The sequence below is a fragment of the Mastigoproctus giganteus genome, chromosome 4, assembly GCF_048544385.1.
Source record: "Mastigoproctus giganteus isolate SK-2022 chromosome 4, ASM4854438v1, whole genome shotgun sequence".
In the NCBI taxonomy this organism is placed as follows: Eukaryota; Metazoa; Arthropoda; class Arachnida; order Uropygi; family Thelyphonidae; genus Mastigoproctus; species Mastigoproctus giganteus.
In genome coordinates this window covers 141,491,214-141,516,076 of record NC_143578.1, presented here as the reverse complement: position 1 = coordinate 141,516,076, position 24,863 = coordinate 141,491,214, and the positions used below count along the sequence as shown (strand labels likewise).

Sequence of the window (24,863 nt, the reverse complement as noted above, 5' to 3'; positions counted from 1 at the left end):
AGCATAGGAGCAGAAGAATCCTTTTTACGAGATATAAGACAAGACTGATTTGTAGGATTGAAATCAACTAAGTTGTCTTTGCCCCAATGTATAATTACCTGGAGACCGGCATTTAAGAAATTGGTAGCAGATAGAGCAGGGCAAGGTTTCTCAAAATGAAAAATGGAATGCAATTTGCTATCATCAGCAAAACTATGGATAGGATTTCCAGTCAATAGAAGAAGATCATTAATATACAAGAGTAAAAGAGTGGGGGAAAAAACTGAAACTTAAGGGACATCAGTATTAGTGTAGAAGTTAGAAGACAGAGAGCCATCTACCATCACCCTCAGTGAGCGATCAGAGAGAAAACTGCATAACCAATTACAAAAAACAGTTAGCAAGCCTGTTTGATGGAAGCTTGTTTAGAAGACCTTTAAGCCAAACACGATTGAAAGCCTTTGAGATTTCAAGAGCAACTGCTTGTGTTTCACCAAACTTTTCCATTGAATTAGTGCATAAATGGGTAACATAAGCCCAGAATATCAACAGTGGATAGACACTGATAGAATCCATACTGGCGATCGTTGATCAGAGGTAAGGTTTCTAGGTAGTTAAGAGTTGGCAGTTATTCGATTCCTCCATTACTTTAGAAAGAGTAGAAGTTATTATTGCAATAGGACGATAATTGGATGGGAGGGATTTGTCACCCTTTTTAGGAACTGCCAGCATATGAGCAAAATTTCCAAGCAGAAGGAAAAACACCTTTGGAATAAGAAAGTGAAAAAGGGCAGCAAGGAACAGGAGTAAGTTCAGGAGCACAGGTTTTGAAAACAAGTGGAGAAATACCATCAGGACCTGGAGCTTTCTTAGCATAAAGATTCGTCAAAATCCTCCTAACATCCTTTTGAAGGAAAACCACAGGAAGCATCGAATAGAGTGTGTTGGAATGGTGGGAGGTGTTTTACAAAGATCACTAATACACGAGTTAGAAGAAAAATGGGATGCTAGCAGGTCAGCTTCATCCTTGGCTGAAGTGACAACAGAATCATATGGTTCAGACAGAGGTGGGCAAAAGTTGCAGCCAATAGCTTTGGCGAGAGACCAGAATGCTCAGCTACCATTAGGGCAAAATGCAAGTTTTCTATTCTTAGCTTGTTAAAAATCTATTTTGGACTGATTAATAACTTCTTAACAGGAGAGACTGCTTCTACAGGGATGAGATACACTTAAATAGAAAGGGTGCAAGAATATTTGCTGATGCTATCGAGGCAGTGTTAGGTGGGTCGGAAAACTGCTAGCTTGGGGGGGGATACAAGGACTAATAGATTAACAGTAGACACTGGCAGAGGTGAAAGTGATTCTTGCACTGCTTCTATTGGAATGAGCAGAAGCCTGGAAAAAAAGATGTAGGATATTTCAGAGACTGCTGGGAGTCATTGCGGTACAAGGAAACACATGAGTTGTGTTAGGGTAGCCAAGAATAGGAACAGGTGCATGTATACTTGCGTGTACACCAATGCTAGGAGTTTGGTAAATAAATTTGATGAATTTGAGGTATTGCTCAAAGCATCAAAGGCGAATATTGTTTGGATATCAGAGACGTGGTGTCACACAGATATAAGGAATGCAGAACTGGAATTTGGGGAGAACAATGTCTATAGAAAGGATAGACAGGCTAGGAAAGTAGGAGGGGTTATGCTATTAGTTAAGAAACACATAAAATCCAAGGAAGTGAAGCCAGCAGACATCACAGGACAGTGCAGTGTCGAGTCAGTTCGGTGTGACAAAAGCATTGGGAGATCAAAATTGAAAGTAGGAGTGTGCTATAGGCCTAATGATTCTGATTAGTATAATAAGAAACTGTACAGGGAAATGGAGTGGGCCAGTAAATCAGAGAGTCTTATAATGGGGGATTTTAATTTCCCAGATATTGACTGGAATTTGTGGATTGGTCGCTCACACACTAGCAAGGCTTTTGTGGATTTATTGGATGATTGTTTTCTACATCAGCATGTTCGGGAGGCAACCAGAGGGAGTAATACTCTTGATTTAATTATCAGTAGTGATTCTTCATGCATTAAGAATCTGCAGATAAAGGAACCACTGGGTGGCAGTGATCACAGTGTGCTGAAGTGGGATTTACTCAAAGAGGTAACTACCATCAGGGGTAAAGGGAAGGATTATTGCTTTCGTAAAGGTGACTATGATGGTCTGAGACAGTATTTAAATTCTATACAGTGGGACCAACTGATCGTGTTACCAACAACAAATTCAAAATGGGAAGCATTCAAAGAACTTATCTTGGAAGCTACTAGGCTTTACATACCAACTAAGTAATATTGTTCAATGTTTAGGCCTAAATGGATGACAGATGAACTAATGAGACATATTGCAGAGAAGAAAAATGCATTGGATAAATATAAATTAACATGTGACACAGAAGCCTATGATAGATATAAGTTGATCTGTAACCAAGCTACAAAGAAGGTCAGGCAGGCGAAGCCAGATTACGAGAAATCTTTGGCAAGTGCTGCAAAGAGTTCTTTTCTTATGTAAACTCTAGAAGGAAGGGGATGAATCAGATTGGTCCACTTGATATCGTTGGTTCAACTGTTGATGATCCTGCTCAGGTAGCTAACAAACTAAATGAATATTTTGCATTGACATTCACATAATAGAACCATGCTAAGACACAGCATGGTTCTATTAAGGGGAAGTCTTGCCTGACCAATATTAAAAGAGGCAGCAAAGGAAGTTAGCAAACCCTTAGCCATAATTATGAGAGCTTCCTTGGACTCAGGGGAGGTACCCATAGATTGGAGATGTGCAAATGTGACCCCAATTCACAAAGGAGGATCAAAGGCTGACACAAGTAATTATAGACCTGTGAGTTTAACTTCTGTTCCAGGAAAATTAATGGAGGCACTGGTTAAAGAAGCACTGCAAGATCATCTAGACAAGACTTCAGTTATAGCTAGGACACAGCATGGGAAGTCTTATTAAGGGGAAGTCTTGCCTGACCAATTTGATTGGATACTATGATGCAGTCACAAAAGAACTGGATGCAGGGAATAACTTTGATATTATACAGGGTGTTTCAGTTAAACGTTTCAGAACTTCTAAGAGGGGTAAGGTACATCCTGACAACTCGAAATCATATAGCAATGTGGGGTCCGAAATGCTTTCCTGAAGCGGTATTGTACACAGAAGTCGTCGTGCAGCACAGATTCGATTTTCGGTCAATGAATGGGCCGGTATTATGGGAAATCACCTCATCGGACCTTATCTGTTACCATGTCGTCTAACCGGACCTATCTACTTGATCTTTCTGCAGCAAGTATTGCCACAACTTTTGAGAGATGAACAGATTTCTGCATCGACGCAACAGACAATGTGGTTCCAACACGATGGAGCCCCTGCCCATTATAGCGGAGATGTTCGTAACTACCTGGATGTCACATTTGGTCAACAGTGGATCGGACGTGGTGGTCCTGTGCGTTGGCCTGCTCGGTCACCCGACCTATCATGTCTTGATTTTTATTTCTGGGGTCATATGAAATCGCTAGTTTATGACACCCCTGTTGACAATGCTGAGGAGCTGGTTGCAAGAATCGCAGTAGCTGCCGAAGAAATTCGAAATTCGCCTGGAGTATTCCAGAATGTTCGGATGTCCATGCGTCGGAGATGTGAGGCGTGCATTGTAGCCCGTGGAAGAAACTTCGAACACTTACTTTAATCCATGTACCTTTTGCTTCTTTTCATGTATTATTAAAACGATTTCTCACTTACGGTCTCTTTTCTTTATGGTGCTTCTGTGTACGACACCGCTTCAGGAAAGCATTTCCGACCCCACATTGCTATATGATTTCGAGTTGTCAGGATGTACCCTACCCCTCTTAGAAGTTCTGAAACGTTTAACTGAAACACCCTGTATATTTGGATCTTAGAAAGGCTTTTGATTCTTTTGCACATGGAACACTGCTGCAGAAATTGCAGCAGTGTGGCATTGGAGGCAAATTGCTGCTATGGATAAAGGGGTTGTTGAGGAGGAGAAGACAGAGAGTGGTAATCAATGGACACTGCTCATTGGGGATAAATGTTATTAGTGGAGTCCCTCAGGGTTCAGTGTTGGGTCCATTATTGTTTTCTGTATTTATAATTGATATTGATGATGGTATATCAAGCTTAATGTTCAAGTTTTCAGACGATACAAAGTTGGCAGTGTTGTTATGGACACTACTGAAGCTATGCTACTGCAGCAGGATCTGGAAAGGTTGAGCAGATGGGCTGAGAGGTGGCAAATGAAGTTTAACATTGACAAATGTAAAGTATTATATATGGGAAACATCAACCCCAGAGCAACGTATCAGCTCTGTGGTACTACACTGACAGTGGTAGAGAATGAAAAGGACCTGGGAGTAATTGTGCAGGCAGATATGAAGTTCTCTGAGCAGTGCAGACGGGCTGCAAGAGTAGCTCATGATGTCTTGTCAATGATATACAGTAATTTTTCTAGTAGGGATAAGGAGGTGATTATTCCCTTGTATAAGGCAATGGCCAGACCACACCTTGAATACTGTATACAGGTCTGGAGGCCTCATTTCAAGAAGGATGTAGAACTGCTGGAACGAATACAGAGAAGGGCAACAAGGTTAGTGAATGGAACAAAGGGTTGCTCTTACGAAGAAAGGCTTAAGTTTTGCAAATTACAGTGTCTGGAGACTAGGCACCTGCGAGGTGATCTGATAGAGGTGTATAAAGCCTTGAATGGTTTGAGCATGCTCAATGCTGATGGGATACTTCCTCTTGCTCAGAATAATCACCTGAGAGGGCATAAATTCAAATTGAGGAAAGACAGATGTAGGATAGATGTGCAGAAATTGCCTTTAGCCAGCGGGTTGTTGGTTGGTGGAACAGACTTCCATCCCTTGTTGTGGAAGTTGATAGCCTAAATAAATTTGTAAGGCTCAGCTGGACAGGTATTTTGAACGAACGGAGGGGTGAAGTGGAATTTTTTTTTTTTTTGGCTGATCCTGCATAGCATAAGCTTGCTTTCTTACATCATATGATGTTGTTATGTTTGCAGATGATGTTAAAATTGTTATTATGTTGTTATGTTTGCAGATGATGTTAAAATTGGTAGAGTAGTTAATGATCACTGTCAAGCTGAGCTTCTTCAGAGAGACCTAGATAGACTTCAGGAATGGTCAGAAAAATGGCAGCTGTGCTTTAATCCAACAAAGTGTAAGGTATTACACCTGGGAAACAGTAATCCCAAAAAAACTTATTCACTTGGTGGAGTTCAACTAAACCCAGTAGTGGAGGAAAGGGACTTGGGTGTTACTATACGGTCAGACATGAAATTCTCTGAGCATTGTAAACAGGTTGCAAGGAAGGCCCATGGTGTCCTATCGATGATCTATCGAACTTTTGCAAGTAGAGATAGGGATGTGATAATGATAATCCCATTATATAAGGCTTATGTTAGACCACACTTGGAATACTGTGTTCAAGTATGGAGACCGCACCTAAAGAAAGAAAGACATCGAGCTTCTTGAAAGGGTGCAAAGAAGGGTAACTTGCTTGGTGAGATCGGCAAAAGGGCGTCCTTATGAAGAAAGACTTCGAATATGTGGGTTGCAGAGTTTGGAAACTAGACACCTTAGAGGAGATTTGACTGAGGTGTTTAAGGCTCTGAGAGGCATCAGTAAAATGAATGAGGACAAAATTTTCAAGATTATAAATGATGCTAGAACTAGGGGACATAAATTCAAGTTACAGGGGGAAATGTTTAGATTGGACTGCAGGAAGTTTTATTTTAGCCAGCGAGTTATAAATCACTGAAATAAGTTGCCTTCATGGGTGGTAGAGGCCGACAGTTTGGGGAAATTCAAAGGTCATCTGGATAGTACTTTCGGGTAAGGGAATCGCATAGGATGATAGGTTTTATTTCCTTTTTTTTTTTTTTTTTTTTTTATTAATGATTATTATTTAGTTATTTATTTATTTATTTTTTATTATTATTTTTTTTTGTTTTTAATCATTGTTTTGTTCGGATTTTTTTTTTTTGGCTGGTGCAGCATAAGCCATAGGCTTTCTTGCACCATGCGGCCGTTACTAATACTAATATGCCTCTGCTAATGCTAACTTCTTTACAATTGATACAAGCTTTGGTGTAGGCAATAAATTAAACTGAAGGATTGGATACAAGCCAATTTTTTATATTCAACTTTTTCTCTTGAACAGCTGTTTGTTTGTTTGTTATTTGGAGCATTAGCAACTAAGGCCATATTGCTCCGGGATATGCCGTGGTCATTCCCTGACCTTTCCGCATCCTCCATATTTGGTGGTGATGGGCTCGAACCCCAGTCTAATCAAGAAGCGTGTGCGATGCATTGCCGCTCTTTCCCACCTGGCTACGGAGGCGCCTCTTGAACAGCCTTAGCACATTTATTGGAAAACAAAGGTTTAGATAACAGACAAGATTTGAAAGTAGAGTGTGGAATAAAGGATTGCATTCCTACAAGAATAATTTCACTCACACGATCTGAGCAAACGTTGACATCAGAAGTTTTGAAACAGTAATTCAACCAAGGAAAAGAAGAAAAGAAATGTCGCAGGTCATCCCATTTTGCATTCTTGTAATCCCAAGCAACATGAGGTTGGGAATAGCCATGAGATAAAGGCTCCATTGGAGAAGAGACAATCACCAAGTTGCGATCTGAGGTGCCTAAAGGACCACTCACTTCGACCGTGTACTTAGAGGGTTTGTGAGAAAAAGATCAAGCGTGTTGGCTGTATGGTTAGGATTGTCCAGTATTCCTGTAGATAAATGAACATTCTGTGCAAGGTCATTGGTAATTGCAAAAGCCTCAGCATCTCGACCAGCTGGGTCGGTATGACTAGAAAATGGAAACCAGCTGGAGTTGTAAACATTAAAATCACTAAGGAAAATTACCTCACTGTTAGGAAAGTTGGACTGGAGAAAGTTAAGTTGAAAAGAGAGGAAGTCGAAGAGCTCCAAGTGATTAGTGGAGTTTGGAGAACGATAGAGACAACAGATGAATTTGACACAATGAGGTAGAGAAATTTTAAGCCAGAGAAGATCGAAAACAGGAGATTCCAAATTACCAAGTCTCTGACAGGGCATATCGGAATGGAAATACGCACAAGTACTACCATTGAGGTTAAAGGAATCATACAGCGAATAATTTGGGCAACTGAGATGAGCAGTAGTTGAATCAACTAATAACTAAGATTCTGTCAGAAAAAGTACATGGGGTTTGGCAGATTGCAAGTGGAAATGGACATTGTTGAGATTAGAATTGAGACCACGTATATTTGTGAAATGAACTAGGAAGTGTTTCGGAGGTTTAGATCTTTTCGCAGATAAGCTTACTTTATTAGTTTGACAATTCATTGTGTATTCAATAGTAAGAAAAAGTGGGGGAGGGACATGCTGTATGAAGTAATGAAATTTTTGGATATAGCATACACACGGTAAGAATATACCCAGATCCTTCACATAACGTGGCCTCGACAATGCCCCCCCCCACATACACACTACTCGGCCTCCCTCCAGTCACTATCTGACAGAGTAGAAGTAGCAAGATTATACACTAGTTGATTCAGAAGCTTCGTAAAGAGTTACCAATAGGGTCTGTCCAGTGTACTAACTTGCGGCCAGCTTGCGAACACCGTTTTAGAGCTGTACTCTCGAAATGTAAGGAAAATTTGATCTCGCCTTGATGTTCATCATAACTTCAAAATTCATCAGTCATACTGCATGATGAAAGAGATGGAGAAAGAGATGGGTTGACAGGAACTTAGCTCTGGAGACTAAACATTTGTTCCGCCACTTCAAGCCTCCAATAAGGAAAGTGGTGGTATTGCACCGGTTGATGAGAGTCATCTACCACCTACTATTGCCTGGTAACACAGAGGGGCGGCATTCCTCCATATGGTATGGGCGATAAACCTCGACCACTGCTTACATTGGTTGACACCTGGGTGGTCACCCCACCATGTACTTGTTCATAGAGGTTATACCCAGGATTACTAACAGTCCCAACAACATGAATGTGAAGCAGAGGATTTGGCTGTCACAGACCGTCCGGACTTTGCCAAAATTGAGTCCACTTGACACGAATGTCAGCCTAATATCAGTTCCATCAGCTTTTTAGACTCTCAGATAGCAAGTACAGCTTGTCTGGCATATCTGAGAGAATGTCTATGATAACCTCAAGGACCATATATATAAGGCCTTCAGTGGTTTGAGCAGACTCAATGCCGACGGGATACTTCCACTTTCTCAGACTATGAACCTGAGGGGGCATAGATTCAAATTGAGGAAAGACAGTTGTAGAATAGATGTGCGGAAGTTTAACCTTAGCCAACTGGTAGTTGATTGTTGGAACAGACTTCCATCTGTTGTTGTGGATGTTGATAGGTTAAATAAATTTAAGGCTGAACTAGAGAAATATTTGGAGTGACCAGATGGGTGAAATGGGATGGTTTTTTTTTTTTGGCTGACGCTGTATAAGCTTGCCTTCATTTCTTGTATCATATCTGGTTAATATGGGCTTGGCACACCCAGGGTCCTTAGCGTAATATCATCATTCTTCTCTTTCTTGGTGATTCCTCTCTCTCTGAGGGTAACTCGGGAATTTTTTTTTTTTTTTTTTGGCTGATGCAGCATAGGCCTCAGGCTTCCTTGCACCATATGACTAATAATAATAATAATAATAATATGCCTCAGCTAATGCTAAGTTGTGATCTGAGGTACTTAGAGAATCACTAATATTGATCATGTATTTTAAAGGGTTTGTGAGAAAAATATCTGAGGTGTTGAGTGTGTATTTAGTATTGTTTGGTCTTTTGGTAGGTAAATGAACAATCTCAGTGAGATTATTCGTAATTGTAAAATCCTCCACATCTCAAGTAGCTGGGTCCATGCACTATAAAACTAAAACCAGCTAGAATTATGGACACGAAACTGATCAAGGAAATTACATTACTTTCATTAAAGTTAGATTAAACAAAGTTGAGCTTCAAAGAAAGGAAGTCTAACGATTTCAAATGATTAGTGGAGTTAGGCAGCAGAAGAATCTCACAAAATGGGGTAGAGAGATTTTAAGGTGGACGAGATCAAAATGAGGAGATTCCAAATTAGGAAGTCTGGCAATAAATACTAGAGCAGGCATATGAGCAATTATCACCTTTCCAAAGTGAAAGGAATCTCAGAATGAAAAATTCTGGGAACTGAGGTGGGTAGTGGTTGAAACAGCCGATAATTGAAATTTTGTCAGAAAAAGTGCATCAGGCTTTACAGGCTATAGGATGGAAATATACATCATTGAGAGTAGAATGCTAACTGTTATGCTGATTAACATTTCATATGTGATCCTGCAATTTTCTTGATTTCTCAGCAATTAATGAAGATGCGTTGAATCTTTAATAGAGAAATTAAGGAAAACACATGTTTTTGAAGATTTCGTTTTGAAGATTGGGTGAATAAGGCGGTTGAATAGTGTGAAGGACCAATAAAGGTAACACAAATGTTTCTTTTGTGCAACATGTATATTTTTATAAATATGTGCTATCTCTTGTATCACACTAATAACTTTATTCATATTTTTGAATTAATTTAAATTAACTTTTTAAATTTATTTCTATTATTCATTCTTAATAGATTATAATGTCAAAATCAAGTTAGCATTACAAAGTGCAGAAGTTTAAATTATTCATGCCTTTATTACAAGTATAATTGAATGGTGGAAAAGTCTATCTTGTGCCAACAAATATACTTTTTCACACATGCAGTAGATAGTTAACATAATGAAATTCTGCTTGCATAAACAACTTATTGGAATATGCAGATTCCTAATGGTTGTGGACATAGCAGCATTTGAAAACAAATTGGAGAAAAGTAAATTTGACTATTCTTCTTTATTGTTGTGATAAAATTAATAATGTATTTCCATAATAAACATGATCCACATATTTAACCTTATCCTGTTGCTTTTTTGAATTCTAGGCTGCATCAATTTGCTTACTTCAGTATCCAATATTAAATGCTTCACTAGATGAAAAATGTGATAATATTATCTATAAGGTAAGAATCTTATTCTCCCTTCCATTGGATGTATATTTTGATACATACTGTATTAATAACAAGCAAGCAAGCCATATGTGCTGTAATTCTGGCATATATAACCTTTGAAACACTAAAAAATCATCTAAACTTTTGAGGTCAACTTATGTAACAGGCATAAAATTCTTAACATTAATTAGTGTTGTATGCTTTAGAAAGATATACAGGCAGTTTTCGCTTTATGAGTTCCCGGGTTTACGAGTTTTTTTTTTCAAAAATATGAACATTAAAAAAATGAATGTTAAATGTTTTTATGAACGTATTAAGTGAACGAGTGTTAAACGTAGTTATGAACATTTAGTTCATAAGTAGTGCATTTCAAACCACGTGCGTAGCTATACAATACAGTGTACCCTGCTTTATGATGTTAATCTGTTACCATTCTATTGCAAAAATATCATGTGAACCCAATAACACATTGTTATTTGTCCGCAACTTCTGAAGTTCAAATTTTCGCTATGTAACTCCCTAAAAGGTCGTTTTTATAGTTTAAATTGTATTAGTTACCAATTAAAATCATTAAATGCACAATGTAGGTGGTAGATGACTTTCATCAACCGGTGAAATACCACCACTTTGCTTATTGGAGGCTTGAAGTGGTGAAACCCATGTTTTGTCTCTAGAGCAAAGTTTCCGGCATCCCCCCCATACTTCTCCTTCAACCCATGCACGGTACCAAGTACTATAGGTTTTGATATACAGGGTTTGTACGTGTTTGGGGTTTTCATAAAAAAAAAAACACTTTCATTGTTATCATATGTTATAAGAACCAATTTTAAACGGATTTGTGATATTTTTCTAAAGTATATTTCTGGAGGTCACAACCATAAAACAATAAAAACAATTTGTACTTTCCAGTTTATTGGGCTTTTCTGTTACTGCAAGCAATTATAAACGGGTGGTAAACTCAATGTTATTGCATTTGTGAAAATACCAATAACTGGAATTGTGTGGGTTTTCATGTTATTATGGTGAAATGTGTTTGCCATTTACTGAAATCTTAAATCATATAAAAAACAAATAAATTTTCAGAATCTTCTCTTTATTCTTTTTTTTTTTTTTTAAGCTTCGTAAACTTGTTACTCCACGCAAATCGTGTTAGTTGCAATTTGTGCGTTCCGCTAAAAAATGCTTATGCATCTTTTGAAATTTAAAAAGAAAAGAAGATTATCTTGGAAATAAATGCCTCTTGAAGCATTTCTGAAGAAGACGACTCCTTGAGCAACAAACCAACGAGTGCGCATTTAGTCGATGATGATGATGATAAAGAATAAACATTCTTTAACATTTGTAAGTCATAAATAATTTCTCTGTTATTATAATTTTTTGATTTTCAGTCTATGTTTTCATTTCTTTGGATAAATCAATCATTGTTTAAACATAAAGTGATTAGCTAACGAATTTTATTGTTGAGAATGTAACCCCTATTTTTAACATTGTGTATGGGAAATAAATTCCCACTTTACGAGTGCATCTAGGAACGAATTAACTCGTAAAGTCGAGAACTACCTGTACATATATTTACAATTTATTACATATATATTTTTACACAAATATGCAGTGTTGCACACCTTTTAATGCATAATAATTTCTTTTTCTTCTTCGTCATCATCATCAGGGAATTATGTTTTCAGGTTTACTTTTGAAGATTGTCATTTTTATAGTAAATTCTGTATTCTACATTTAATAATTTTTATTCTTATATTGAGGCATTGTTTACTGAATAAACTAAATAGCAGTACAGCACAAATTGGCAACAAGGAGTGGCTAAGTCCATGTAGTGTAAATCCAATAATAACAAGCAAGCCATACAATACATATATAGCATCAAAAAGAGCAATATCATATCATCATCCGTGCCTGTAGATTTTAGTTTTTATAACCTTCTACATAAGGTAGTTCTTGTATACACATATTGCTTTCTTTAAAATTCCAATGAATTTGCACACATTGACATCTAAACTATGAAATACTATGTAATGTATTAAAATATAAAAACTGAAACACTTTCTTTCACAACAAATGCTTACCTTCTGTAGGAATTTTTTGTTGAAAAAATAAGTAATTATTTATTACAATTATAAAATAAAATTTTGAAATAAAAATACAAACTGGGAGAAAAGTGAAATTTTAAACAATTCAACCTGTTTAAAATAAAATCTGGTTTAATTTACACAGGCAGCTTTAAATTAAGATAGTATGTGAAATTAATGATGCTTATGCAAGCCAAAGCATTGTATATGCACAGTAAAGTCCACTGCATTTATAAATGGTCATCAGTGATTTTGCACAAACACTGTATTTTGTAATTAGTCACTTGTAGTTTAAAATACATTGTAGTATTTTACATTGTAGTAAAATACAGCATTTTAAAATGTAGTAAATAAGTAGCTTTGACGGAAAGTAGTAAATAAGTAGCTTGTATTCAACTATGAATTGAGAAAGTTAGTATTGTATCTAGAAACATGATAATGTACTATGTACACTGTCTAAGCTATACAGCAGAATATTAAGAATGATAATCACCCTCACTCAGACAGATCTGGAATATCCGGACTAAGTTAAATCAGAAAAAAAAAACCCCTCTCACATTTCACCCCTCCCTTCGTTCCAAATACCTGTCCAGCTGAGCCTTAAATTTATTTAGGCTATCAACTTCCACAACAAAAGATGGATGTCTGTTTCACCAATCAACTACCCACTGGCTAAAGGCAAGCTTCCGCACATCTATCCTACACCTGTCTTTCCTCAATTTGAATTTATGCCCTCTTAGGTGATTATTCTGAGCAAGAGGAAGAATCCCATCAGCATTGAGCTTTCTCAAACCATTCAATACACCTTAGATAAATTATAGAATTCTTAAAGTACCGGGTTGTTTCAATCCCATCAGCATTGAGCTTTCTCAAACCATTCAAGGCTTTATACACCTTAGATAAATTATAGAATTCTTAAAGTACCAGGTTGTTTCAATAGATAAAGCTTAATATATGGTATAAATCTTAATATACGATACTTATATACGGTATAAAGCTTAATATACTCACCTTAAACGATCTGAAAATTGTTATTTGGGTGAATTGATGACTAAAATTTTTTTTTTTTTTTTTTTTTTTATGAAAACCCCAAACACGAACGGTATCAAAACCTATAGTACTTAGTACCGTGCATAGGTTGCAGAAGTATGGGGGGGGGGGGATGCCGGAAACTTTGCTCTAGAGACTAAACATGGGTTTCACCACTTCAAGCCTCCAAAAAGCAAAGTGGTGGTATTTCACCGGTTGTTCGGGTTTGGGTAATTTAAAAATTGGAAAGTTTTATGGGATGAGAATAAAGAATAGGCTTTCAATGTTTTCAATGTCGATGAGATAGGTCTTTGGTGGAGAAAAATGGCCAACGTTATTTCAAAAAAAGAGAAAACTGCACCAGATTTTAAGGCATCAAAAGTTCGTGTAACTTTGCTTATATGCAATAGATTACACATCAGGAGATTACATGATAAAACCTATGCTAGTTCATAAGATCCCCTAATCCTCATGCAATTAGAGGTGTAAATAAAATTGAGTTACTGGTATATTGGAAAGCAAATAAAAAAGCTTGAGTAACTTCCAATTTATTTAAAGAATGGTTTCTAAGTTGATTTGTGCCAGCTGTAGAAAATTGTTTGAAGTGAAAAACATCTAGCTTTCGAAGTTTTATTACTATTGTGTAATGCACCAGGCCATCCAAAAGATTTAAGTCTTCCAAATGAAGTGATGTTCCTACCACGTAATACAACTTCTTTAATTCAGCTATTAGATCAAAGCATTTTATCTGTTCCTTTAAAACTTATTACATCAGAAAATCATTACAATGGATTTGACAATGGGAAAAATGTATGGGCAGAGAGAGTTCATTCAAGAATCATGGTTGAACTGGCAGAAAATGGATTTGGTGTGATAGAACTTGCTAAGTCCGTACGAGGTGAAGGTTTTGGTGATATATTAGCATTAGCATTAGAAAGCAAGCTTATGCAGCATCAGCCAAAAAAGGAAAAAAAAAAAACTTCCACTTCACCCCTCCATTCGTTCGAAATACCTGTCCAGCTGAGCCTTAAATTTATTTAGGCTATCAACTTCCACACCAAGGGATGGAAGTCTGTTCCACCAACCAACTACCTGCTGGCTAAAGGCAAATTTCTGCACAGCTATCCTACATCTGTCTTTCCTCAATTTGAATTTATGCCTTCTCAGGTGATTATTCTATTAGATCAAAGCATTTTATCTGTTCCTTTAAAATTTTTTACATCAGAAAATCATTACAATGGATTTGACAATAGGAAAAATGTATGGGCAGAGTGAGTTCGTTTAGGAATCATGGTTGAACTGGCAGAAAATGCATTTGGTGTGATAGAACTTGCTAAGTCTGTACGAGCTGAAGGATCCCTTCAGCATTGAACATGCTCAAACCATTCAAGACTTTATACATCTCTATCAGATCACTTCACTGGTGCCTAGTCTCCAGACACTGTAATTTGCAAAACTTAAGCCTTTCTTCGTAAGAGCAACCCTTTGTTCCATTCACTAATCTTGTTGCCCTTCTCTGTACTCGTTCCAGCAGTTCTACATCCTTCTTGAAATGAGGCCTCCAGACCTGTATACAGTATTCAAGGTGTGGTCTGACCGTTGCCTTATACAAGGGAATAATCACCTCCTTATCTCTACTAGAAAAATTCCTGTATATCATCGACAAGACACCATGAGCTACTCTTGCAGCCCGTCTGCACTGCTCAGAGAACTTCATATCTGTCTGCACAATTACCCCCAGGTCCTTTTCATTCTCTACCACTGTCAGTGTAGTACCACCGAGTTGATATGTTGCTCTGGGGTTGCTGTTTCCCATATGTAGTACTTTATATTTGTCAATGTTAAACTTCATTTGCCACCTCTCATCCCATCTGCTCAACCTTTCCAGATCCTGTTGCAGCAGCATAGCATCAGTAGTGTCCTTAACAACCCTGCCAACCTTCATATTGTCTGCAAATTTGGACATTAAGCTTGATATACCATCATCAATATTATTTATAAATACAGAAAACAATAATGGACCCAACACTGAACCCTGAGGGGCTCCACTAATAACATTAGTCCATGACGAGCAGTGACCATCGATATTGTGATTTTAAATGTTTCTTACCAACCAATAATAAAATAAAACACAGAAACTAGAATTTTGAAAACTATGTTTACTACTATATATTTAAAATAACTTGACTACTAAAAAAGATAAAAAATATTTATATACATGGAATAAAATACATTAAAATATCGGGTGTTAAAAGCGATAAAACCGACCGTCTTTTGAAGGCTGCCAGGTGGGACGGAGCAGCAGTGTGTAGCACACGCTTCTTGATTAGACCGGGGTTCGAGCCCCTCACCACCAAATACAGAGGATGTGGAAAGGTCAGGGAATGACCACCGCATATCCCCGAGCAATATGGCCTTAGTTTCTAATGCTCCTAAAAACCAAATGACAACAACCTTCTTCCTCAGCGGTAGCTTCCTTGTACTGCAGTGCATCTTAAGTACCAGCAGGTTTACGGACTAAATCACGTGTTTATCGCCATGTGTTCTCCTAGGTACTGGGACCGGAAGCTGCTCGGGAGCGCATCATACGAAATCGTTCATCTGTTCTGAGGATCGTAGCCTCAAAGAGGGGATGAATCCTCAAACCTTTGTCTCTATTAATGTTCTCTGTTGAATTAATCCGCAAACTCTCGAGCCACTTGCGGTCCCAGAACCTATGCGCCCGATCAGTGATGATAGCGTCATTGATTACCACTCTCTGTCTTCTCCATCTCAACCACCCCTTTATCCATAGCAGCAATGCCACACTGCTCCAATTTGTGCAGCAGTCTTCCATGTGCAACAGTATCAAAAGCCTTTCTAAGATCCAAGAATATAATATCAGAGTTATTCCCTGCATCCAGTTCTTTTGTGACTGCATCATAGTATCCAATCAAATTGGTCAGGCAAGACTTTCCCTTAACAAAACCATGCTGTGTCCGAGCTATAATTGAAGTCTTGTCTAGATGATCCTGCAGTGCTTCGTTAACCAGTGCCTCAATTAATTTTCCTGGAACAGAAGTTAAACTCACAAGTCTATAATTACTTGTGTCAGCCTTTGTCCTCCTTTGTGAACTGGGGTCACATTTGCACATCGCCAGTCTATGGGTACCTCCCCTGTGTCCAAGGAAGCTCTTATAATTATGGCTAAGGGTTTGCTTACTTCCTTTGCTGCCTCCTCTAATATAACTGAATAGATCCCATCTACCCCTGGTGCCTTTCTTTTGTTTATCTTCAACAATTTCTCCTCCACTTTACTCTCAGTTATTACACGATTATCTAGCTTACTGCCAGAGTTGAATACACCTCTGGCATTCCCCTTGCTGAATAACTTCTCATGTGTGAATGTCGATGCAAAATATTCATTTAGTTTGTTAGCTACCTGAGCAGGATCGTCAACATTTGAACCCTCAATATCAAGTGGACCAATCTAATTCATCCCCTTCCTTCTAGAGTTTACATAAGAAAAGAACTCTTTGCTGTTTTTCTTTGCATCCTTTGCCAAAGATTTCTCATAATCTGCCTTCGCCTGCCTAACCTCCTTTATAACTTTGTTACTAATCAACTTATATCTATCATAGGTTTCTGTGTCACATGTTAATTTATATGTATCCCATGCATTTTTCTTCTCTGCCATGTCTCATTAGTTCATCTGACATCCATTTAGGCCTAAACCTTGAACAATATTTCTTTGTTGGTATGTAAAGCCCAGTAGCTTCCAAGATAAGTTCTTTGAATGCTTCCCATTCTGAATTTGCTGTTGGTAAAATCATCAGTTGGTCCCATTGTATAGAATTTAAATACTGTCTCAGACCATCATAGTCGCCTTTACAAAAGCAAAACCCTTCCCTTTACCCCTGATGGTAGTTACCTCTTTGTGTAAATCCCACTTCAGCACATTGTGATTACTGACACCTAGTGATTCCTTTATCTGCAGATTCTTAATGCATGAAAAAATCACTACTGATAATCAAATCGAGAGTATTACTCCCTCTAGATGCCTCCCGAACATGCTGATGTAGAATCCAATAAAAGCCTTGCTAGTGTGTGAATGACCAACCCACAAATTCCAGTCAATATCTGAGAAATTAAAATACCCCATTATAAGACTCTTTGATTTACTGGCCCTCTCTATTTCCCTGTACAGTTTCTTATTATACTCATCAGAATCATTAGGCCTATAGCACACTCCTACTCTCAATTTTCCTCTCCCAGTGCTTATGTAACACCAAACTGACTTGACACTGCGCTGTCCAGCGATGTCGACTGGCTTCACTTCATTGGATTTTATGTGTTTCTTAACTAATAGCATAAACCCTCCTCCCTTCCTATCCTGTCTATCCTTTCTGTAAACATTGTACTCCCCAAATTCCAGTTCTCGCATTCCTTATATCTGTGTGACACCATGTCTCTGAAATCCCAACAATATCTGCCTTTGATGCTTTGAGCAATATCTCAAATTCATCAAATTTATTTACCAAACTTCTAGCGTTGGTGTACACGCAAGTATACATGCACCTGTTCCTATTCTTAACTACCCTAACACCGGCGCCTCTGTAGCCAGGTGGGAAGGAGCAGCAGTGCCTTGCACATGCTTCTTGATTAGACCGGGGTTCAAGCCCATCACCACCAAATATGGAGGATGCGGAAAGGTCAGGGAATAACCACCGCATATCCCGGAGCAATATGGCCTTAGTTGCTAATGCTCCTAAAAAAACCAAATAACAATAATGACAGCTACCCTAACACAACCCATGTGTTTAGTTGTACCGCAATGACTCCCAGCAGTCTCTAAAATATCCCTCGATAGCATCAGCAAATATTCTTGCACCCTTTCTATTTAAGTGAATCCCATCCCTGTAGAAGCAGTCTCTCCTGTTAACAAGTACAGACCAGGCTGAAAAAAATTCTACCCCTTGAGCCTTGCACAATCTTTCCAGGGCCGAATTGTTCGACAAGGCTCTCATCATATACTCCTTGCTATCGTGTCTGGGCTGAATTGCAGACACTTTCAAATTCAATCCTGATTCATGGCTTTTTTTCAACAGTGACCTGTACTTTTTAAGTAATTCTTCTGGTCTCCTACTCTTAATATCATTAGTGCCAACGTATGACTACTGAAGGTGTTCAAGAATGGCTGACGAAGCAGATTTGGTGGAAATGGTATCGGAGGTAAACCAAATGAATTCAGAGGATGATAGCACAGATGAAAATTCTGAAGTTCTAAATTTTACATTAAAAAAAAAACATAAAGGAAGGAATAAACTTAGCCGAGCAATTATAGTCTTAATTTTTGAATGCAGATCCTTCGACTGAAAGGAGCACAAAGTTCAAAGGGGAGCTTCAAAAATGCTTAGCTGCATACCATGAAATTTACAAAGATCTATCAAGCAAAAGCAAAACAAACTCAGATTACTGATTTTTTTATAGAGCAGAAGTACACAAAATCTAGTTGCCGCAGAAGAAAGTTCAGAACTTGAAGATATTTTGCAACAGGGAAAACATTCTAATTTGAATGTGCTTATCAGTGATGAAAGGGAAGAAAATCAACTTTCATTTAATTTAGTTTGTGACCTATAAGTATCACAGTTTGTGATACTTCCAGGTCAGAAATTTTACTATTTTTAATAAAAATTAAATTTCCAATAGTTAAAAAAATGGTCTTTTTTCTTAGCTTTTGGAACATAACCCCTCCCCCCTTTTGCATTGGTTCTTAGTCCCGTATAATATGGTTTCGCACTACACAACATTTTATGGGAATCTAACTACCGTGTTATATGAGGGTTACCTGTATTTAACTTTACTATAGTTAGGTGCATTATGGAATTTTTGGCCTTACACTGTAAAGCTCATAAACAAACAACAGCCAATGTGTATCTCACTTCTCAACCAACACACAAGAAAATACAATAAAATCTCAAATGAAAATGAACTACAAACATCAAGTGCACATCATTGTGATGCTACTCAATATTTCTCTTACAAATTAGACCAGAGAGAAATTAAAATTAAATTAAACCAGAGAGTGCTATTGAAGACAGCAAGTGAATTATAACTATTATTACTTCTGAAAAGATTACACTGTATGGTGTATTCTTTTCAGAGTCAGCTCTTTAAATTGTAATATACAATTAGTTATTTATCAGTAAACGCATTTACATAAAGTAAATGAGACAAGTTGAATTAAAGTTCATAAAGAATTAAGTGTACTTTACATAATCATTGCTTTTTTTTTTGATAGGCATCCCATAATATTGGCATAGCAATGGATACACCCGAAGGATTAATTGTTCCAAACATTAAAAACGTACAGAACTGCACTCTATTGCAAGTGGCATCAGAGCTTAACAGATTACAAAAGTTGGGATCATCTAGTCAACTGAGAATGGATGATCTTTCTGGTGGTACATTCACACTCTCTAATATTGGTACAGTAAGTAATTTTAATCAGTAAGCATTTAGTTTTCTGCAAAATATAATGTAATTTTTTTTATTTTTTAACATTTGGTTGATCATAAATTAAAATGGCTATGAAACCTCTATCTAGTACTGAGGTTTTAATTAACAACCACAGAGCAATGTTGAAAAAAAAATCATGAGTTAGGATTGAAATTGGGATCATTTGGGTCCAGACAATATAGAAGAGAGTGTGGAAGCATTTGCATTTGGGTACAGACATTATAGAAGATAGTACGTGATGAGAGAGCCTTGTCAATCAATTTGGCCATGGAGAGACTTGTGCAAAGTTCATGGAGTAGAATATTTTCAGCATGCTGTGTGCTTGTTAACAGCATAAAGGCTGTTTCCAGGATAGCATAAATTTAAATAGAAGGGTTGCAAGAATATTTGCTGATGCTATTAAGGGGGTGTTAGGTGAGTTGGAAAACTGCTAGCTTGGGGAGTACACATACTAATAGATTGACAATAGCTACAGGCAAAGATGAAAGTGATTTTAGCACTACTTCTTTCCAGCAACCTCGAAGCAAGGTGTCAGGGATTTCACAACCTTCTGAGGGTCCTTTGGGAACAAGCAAATACATGGGCTACATTAAGGTTACTAAGAGCAAAAACAGTTGCATGTGGGTACTTGCAGGTACACTAATGCTAGGAGTATAGTAAATAAATTTGATGAATTTGAAGTTCTGGTCAAATGATCAAATGCAGATATTTTGGTTGTTGTTTGGTTTTTAGGAGCATTAGCAACTAAGGCCATAGTGCTCCGGGGATATGTGTTGGTCATTCCCTGATCTTTCCACATCCTCCGTATTTGGTGGTCACGGGCTCGAACCCCGGTCTAATCAAGAAGCATGTGCTACGCACTGCTGCTCCATCCAACCTCGCTACGGAGACACCAGGTCATTTTGGTGTCGCTCAAATACATGGTATTCACAAAGTTTGGAGAGTACAATATGTCAGCAAAGATTGACAGGATGTGGTGGGTGGGGATATGACCTTAGGTAAGAAGCATATAAAACCATAGGCAATGTGCAATGTTCAGCCAATGTGGTGTGACTTTAGCACTCAGAAAATAAAAATCAAAAATAAGAGTAGGAGTGTGTTATAGGTCTAATGATTGCGATGAGTAGTAGTAGTAGTAGTGGCATGTGATGCAAGAAAGCAAGTGTATGAGCTTCTGCAGCACCAGCCAAAAAAAAAAAAAAAAAAAAAAAAAAAATCACACCATTGCCTCCAAATGCTTCTCCAGTTCCTCCTTAAATTTATTCAACCTATCAACTTCCACAATGACAGATGGAAGTTTGTTCCAGCAATTAACCACCCGCTGGCTAAAGGCAAATTTCCGTACATCTATTCTACATCTGTCTTTTCTTAATTTGAATTTATGCCCTCTTAGGTTCGTAATTCGATACTAAAGGTTCGTAGTTCGATACTAAAACATAAATATAGCGTTATAACTGTGTTGGGATATAAGTTTAGGGTTTTAATTTTGTACTGAAATTGAAATTTTATTGAAATTAAATCGAAATCATGACTCAGACCAGAGCAGCAAAGCAAAAGGCTCAAGCTAATGGGAGTGCTGTGGCTCAGGGGAGAACTGAGGGGGGCAGTTGCCCTCTGAATCACAGCCTATTAAACTACTTGCTTGATGTTTGTGGATCAGTCGGGTACGGGACATGATACTGCCATGGGGGATGTCCTTGTGAGTGCGCGATGCAAGGAGTGTGAGGAAATCAGTCCGCAACTTAGCGTTTTTATGGGCCTATATGAGAGCTTGAAGGACAGGGTGGATGTCCTCGAAGGATTAAAAGTGAGGGACCCATCAAGCTCTCAGCTGCCCACACCAATGCCAGAGCTTGCACTTGGTCATCACGCAACACAGCGGCAGTCCCCAAGGCAGAATGCGCTGGTCCCAAAGGAACTAGTAGTTGTTGGTGACTCTATTGTCAGCGAAACGGGAAACATGCTTTGTAAAAAGGATAGGTGGAACAGGACCAGGGTATGTCTGCCAGGGGCAAAGGTTGATGAAGTTGTAGAGCGGATATCATCTTTTAAGGGCACAAAAGGTGATATAGTTGTACACGTTGGCACTAATGATATTAAGAGTAGGAGACCGGCGGATTTACTTAACAAGTACAGGTCACTGTTGAAAAAAAGCCATGAATTAGGGTTGAATTTGAAAGTGTCTGCAATTCTGCCCAGACAAGATAGGAGGGAGTATGTGATGAGAGCCCTGTTGATCAATTCGGCCCTGGAAAGATTGTGTAAGGCTCAAGGGGTAGAATTTTTTTCAGCCTGGTCTGTACTTGTTAACAGGAGAGACTGCTTCTACAGGGATGGTATATACTTAAATAGAAAAGGTGCAAGAATGTTGCTGATGCTATCGAGGCAGTGTTAGGTGGGTCGGAAAACTGCTAGATTAGGGGGATACAAGGACTAATAGATTAACAGTAGCCACTGGCAGAGGTGAAAGTGATTCTTGCACTGCTTCTATTGGAATGAGCCGCAGCCTGGAAAATAAGATGCACAATATTTCAGAGACTGCTGGGAATCATTGGGGTACAAGTAAACACATGGGTTGTGTTAGGGTAGCTAAGAAAAAGAACAGGTGCATGTATACTTGCGTGTACACCAATGCTAGGAGTTTAGTAACTAGGTGGCAGTGATCAGTGTGCTGAAGTGCGATTTACTCAAAGAGGTAACTACCATTAGGGGTAAAGGGAAGGGTAATTGCTTTCGTAAAGGCGACTACGATGGACTGAGACAGTATTTAAATTCTATACAGTGGGACCAACTTATGATGTTACCAACAGCAAATTCAAAATGGGAAGTATTCAAAGAACTTATCTTGGAAGCTACTAGCCTTTACATACCAACTAAGAAATATTGTTCAAGGTTTAGACCTAAGTGGATGTCAGTTGAACTAATGAGACATATGGCAGAGAAGAAAAATGCATATGATACATACAAATTAACACGTGACACAGAAGCCAATGATAACAAGTTGATCTGTAACCAAGTTACAAAGGAGGTTAGGCATGCGAAGGCAGGTTACGAGAAATCTTTGGCAAGGGATGCAAAGAAAAACAGCAAAGAGTTCTTTACTTATGTAAACTCTAGAAGGAAGGGGATGAATCAGATTGGTCCACTTGATGGGTCAACTGTTGAAGATCCTGCTCAGGTAGCTAACAAACTGAATGAATATTTTGCATCGACATTCACACATGAGGAGTTATTCAGCGAGGAGAATGCCAGAGGTGCATTCAACTCTAGCAGTAAGCTAGAGAATCTTGTAATAACTTAGAATAAAGTGGAGGAGAAACTGTTGAAGATAAATACAAGAAAGGCACCTGGGGTGGATGGGATCTATCCAGTTATATTAAAGGAGGCAGCAAAGGAAGTAAGCAAACTCTTAGCCATTATTATGAGAGCTTCCTTGGACTCAGGGGAAGTACCCATGGACTGGAGATGTGCAAATGTGACCCCAATTCACAAAGGAGGATCAAAGGGCGACACAAGTAATTATAGACCTGTTAGTTTAACTTCTGTTCCTGGAAAATTAATGGAGGCACTGGTTAAAGAAGCACTGCAGGATCATCTAGACAAGACTTCAGTTATAGCTCAGACACAGCATGGTTTTGTTAAGGGGAAGTCTTGCCTGACCAATTTGATTGGATACTATGATGCAGTCACAAAAGAACTGGATGCAGGGAATAACTTTGATATTATATACTTGGATCTTAGAAAGGCTTTTGATACTGTTGCTCATGGAAGACTGCTGCACAAATTGGAGCAGTGTGGCATTGGAGGCAAATTGCTGCTATGGATAAAGGAGTGGTTGAGGGGGACAAAACAGAGAGTGGTAATCAATGGACACTGCTCATCGTGGACTAATGTTATTAGTGGAGTCCCTCAGGGTTCAGTATTGGGTCCATTATTGTTTTCTGTATTTATAAATGATATTGATGATGGTATATCAAGCTTAATGTCCAAGTTTGCAGACGATACAAAGGTTGTCAAGGACACTACTGACACTATGCTACTGCAACAGGATCTGGAAAGGTTGAGCAGATGGGCTGAGAGGTGGCAAATGAAGTTTAACATTGACAAATGTAAAGTACTACATTTGGGCAACAGCAACCCCAGAGCAACGTATCAACTCTGTGGTACTACACTGAAAGTGGTAGAGAATGAAAGGGACCTGGGGTGGTTGTGCAGGCAGATATGAAGTTTTCTGAGCAGTGCAGACGGGCTGCAAGAGTAGTTCATGGTGTATTGTCGATGATATTTAGGAATTTTTCTAGCAGGGATAAGTAGGTGATTATTCCCTTGTATAAGGCAATGGTCAGACCACACCTAGAGTACTGTATACAGGTCTGGAGGCCTCATTTCAAGAAGGTTGTAGAGATGCTGGAACGAGTACAGAGAAGTGCAACAAGATTAGTGAATGGAACAAAGGGGTGCTCTTACGAAGAAAGGCTAAGTTTTGCAAATTACAGTGTCTGGAGACTAGGCACCGGCGAGGTGATCTGATAGAGGTGTATAAAGCCTTGAATGGTTTGAGCATGCTCAATGCTGATGAGATTCTTCCTCTTGCTCAGAATAATCACCTGAGAGGGCATAAATTCAAATTGAGAAAAGACAGATGTAGGATAGACGTGAGGAAATTTGCCTTTAGCCAGCGGGTGGTTGGTTGGTGGAATAGACTTCCATCCCTTGTCGTGGAAGTTGATAGCCTAAATAAGTTTAAGGCTCAGCTGGACAGGTATTTCGAACGAACAGAGGGGTGAAGTGGAAGTGGTTATTTTTTATTTATTTATTTTACTTTATTTTTTTTTGGCTGATGCTCCATAAGCTTGCTTTCTTGCATCAAATGCCTCTACTAATGCTAATGCATTTTTGTTCTCTGCCATATGTCTCATTAGTTCATCTGACATCCACTTAGGCCTAAACCTTGAACAATATTTCTTAGTTGGTATGTAAAGCCTAGCAGCTTCCAAGATAAGTTCTTTGAATGCTTCCCATTTTGAATTTGCTGTTGGTAAAATCATCAGTTGGTCTCACTGTATAGAATTTAAATACTGTCTCAGTCCATCGTAGTCGCCTTTACGAAGGGAATAACCATTACCCCTAATGGTAGTTACCTCTTTGAGTAAATCCCACTTCAGCAC

At 38.4% G+C, this 24,863-nt stretch overlaps 1 protein-coding gene across 3 annotated transcripts in view; it reads left to right on the top strand.

Annotated features, from left to right (window-relative positions):
* The window catches only part of Dbct (Dihydrolipoamide branched chain transacylase E2), a 561,035-nt gene that overhangs the window by 478,069 nt on the left and 58,103 nt on the right, over positions 1-24,863 (top strand). For all 3 annotated transcript variants that reach the window (XM_090372955.1, XM_090372954.1, XM_090372953.1), the window contains exons 8-9: positions 10,019-10,096; positions 19,478-19,669. In XM_090372955.1, coding sequence (XP_090229081.1) covers positions 10,019-10,096; positions 19,478-19,669 — 270 coding nt within the window. The remainder of the gene's footprint in view (positions 1-10,018; positions 10,097-19,477; positions 19,670-24,863) is intronic.